General features: G+C 48.3%; 1 gene segment (V, D, J or C); it reads right to left on the reverse strand.

The window, feature by feature from the left end:
• Positions 1-1,517: 1,517 nt before the first annotated feature.
• On the reverse strand, positions 1,518-2,305 carry LOC131811717 (immunoglobulin lambda variable 3-19-like). The segment is given in 2 exon segments: positions 1,518-2,032; positions 2,182-2,305. Coding segments are annotated over 2 exon segments (546 nt in total).
• Between the last annotated feature and the right edge of the window lie 542 nt (positions 2,306-2,847).

Consider the following 2,847-nt stretch of genomic DNA (forward strand, 5'->3'; position numbering starts at 1 on the left):
GGTGCAGCCACTTTGGAGAACAGTGTGGAGATTCCTCAAGAAATTAAAAATAGAGCTTCCCTATGACCCTGCCATTGCACTCCTGGGTATTTACCCCAAAGATACAGATGTAGTGCAAAGAAGGGCCATCTGTACCCTAATGTTTATAGCAGCAATGGCCACAGTCGTCAAACTGTGTAAAGAACCAAGATGCCCTGCAACGGATGAATGGATAAGGAAGATGTGGTCCATATACACTATGGAGTATTATGCCTCCATCAGAAAGGATGAATACCCAACTTTTGTAGCAACATGGACGGGACTGGAAGAGATGATGCTGAGTGAAATAAGTCAAGCAGAGAGAGTCAATTATCATATGGTTTCACTTATTCGTGGAGCATAACAAATAGCATGGAAGACATGGGGTGATGGAGAGGAGAAGGGAGTTGAGGGAAATTGGAAGGGGAGGTGAACCACGAGAGACTATGGACTCTGAAAAATAATCTGAGGGTTTTGAAGGGGTGGGGGGGTGGGAGGTTGGGGGAGCCAGGTGATGGGTATCATGGAGGGCTCATATTGCTCAGAGTCCTGTGGGGGTTGAGCCTATGGGCAGCACCTGGGCCAGAACCTGGGCAGGGAGTGTGGCAGGGAGCAGGAGAGGTTCCAGGCCGTGGTGGATTTCTTGTGGATTTGAAGTCCTCACCTCCTACCTTACCAGAGTTCCTGCCAGTGACATGACATCACTCACATGTAGGATAAGGACAATAACTTGATCTCATCTTCCCTCATATGTTTTACCTGTTCCTCCATCATAAATCACATTGCTATTGTTTTTGATTTTAGCACTTGATTGTATTTACAGACATTGACCACTAAATTCTGTTTAGGTTGATCCATGTAGTTATGATTTCCCAAGCTCATTATACTTTGTGTAGACTCAGACTTCCCTCTGTCACCCTTTCCTTCTATCCGAGGGGTGTCCCTCATTGTCGCTCGTGCTGGTTCTCTATAGGGAACACGACTCTCCTCTCTGACTGTAAGAGTGTCTGCATCACTGGTTTGTAGCAATTACTCATGATGTGTGCTGTGCTGTCTCTCATTCTCCTTGTGTCTGAGCCTTGTTGTGCTTCTTAGATACATTGATTCCTGAGATTCTCCAAATTTGAAGCATTTTTGTAGAATGTATCTTCGCAGACTTTTTATTTCACCCCCAGTCCCTTACCTTCCCTCCCTGAAGTCCCTACACTTGCACACTGTCTGGGTGGCATGAAGGTGTCTTCCAAGCAACGAGCCTTCATTAATTTTATTAGGTATTTCACTGTGTGTTTCATTTTGAATACTTTCCATCACTATGACATCAACTTCCCTAATCTCTTCTTTTGCAGCATCATATCTGCTGTCAGTCTATACCTTGGATTTTTACATTTCAGACATTTTCATCTAGGGAAGTTTTAAAAGAATGGTTCTCTAAAAATGTCTTCCATTTCTGCTTCTCACATGTGTCATTCTTCCTCCACCCACAGTCCCAGAGGAAACGGAGTTCTAACAGCTGTTTACAAATCCCCTGGGGATCTGCCCTGTGCAGCCTGCCTGGAGGACTGGGAGGAAGGGGACAGACTGGGGACCTCAGACCTGGGGACGTGGGCCAGACCTGCTCCCTGCTCTGTGCACAGGCCTCCTGGGGCTGGAGGAGAGGGTGGCACAGATGGGGAAGGGGTTTGTGTCTCACTTCCCCATTTGCTTGTGTCACTGTGAGCATTACCACTGCTGTCATAGGACTGACAGTAATAGTCAGCCTCGTCCTCGGCCTGTGCGCTGCTGATGGTGAGGGTGGCTGTGTTCCCTGACTTGGAGCCAGAGAATCGCTCTGGGATCCCAGACGCCCGCTCATTATCCAAATAAATTACCATCAGAGGGGCTTTCCCTGGCTTCTGTTGGTACCAGTGTACATAACCATAGTCCAGTTCTTCTCCAGAGCAGGTGATTGTAGCGGTCTGTCCCAGGGCCACTGACACAAAGGGCGTCTGAGTCAGCTCACTGGAGACCACGGAGCCTGAAAAGACAGAAGAGGAGAGGTTGCAATGAGGTCCAGGGGCTCATCCCATCATCCCAATACAGAGGCTGTGCTGTGCCTGAGCTCAGGGTTTGGGGCAGGCTCAGCTCAGGTCCTGTGGGGCTGAGAGTGTGGACTGGGGAGAGCACCCGTGCAGAGAGTGAGGACAAAGAGTGAAAGAGTGCTCCAGGCCATGGTGGATGTGCCCAGAGCTCTGTCTTCTGAAAACCACAGCTGGGCCAGCCTCACCCTGGCCTCTCTTATTTCTTTCCAGGCCTTTTGTTCTGTGGTTGTTAGTAATTATGCAAATTTCCTCCTCTCTGGGACTCAAACCACTTGTGAGCTCAGACCAGGTGACTGAGGAGGAACAAATGATCCCATAACTTCCTCCAAAAGCTCTCAGGTCAGAAAAATGAGCATTGGTCTCCAAATCTGGTATCATAGTCATATTCCTGGGGTTTGAACACAACCAGTGTCCCTACCCATTCTCTCTGAGGAATGTCTGGGGCTGGCCCAGGGCCTTCCACAATCCTGGCCATGGGGCTGGCCTGGTCCCTCTGAGAAATGCAGAGAACACTAGATTCAGAGAAAGTTGGTCCTGTGACCTCATTACCTCCTTCCCCAGCTTCTTGTTCCCTCTGCATCCCCCAGAGACTCTGTGGTCCTATCCTTGACATGACAACAAAATAGAAACTCTCTCATTTTGAGATTCTGTCATCATTTTATAAGTAGGTGCTCACTGTTAAACAACCGACTGCTGTTGGAGATTCATCAGGATTTCTAGTCTTTTTACACATGGTGCTGTTGTCTCTATG

Source organism: Mustela lutreola, chromosome 11, assembly GCF_030435805.1.
Source record: "Mustela lutreola isolate mMusLut2 chromosome 11, mMusLut2.pri, whole genome shotgun sequence".
NCBI lineage: Eukaryota > Metazoa > Chordata > Mammalia > Carnivora > Mustelidae > Mustela > Mustela lutreola.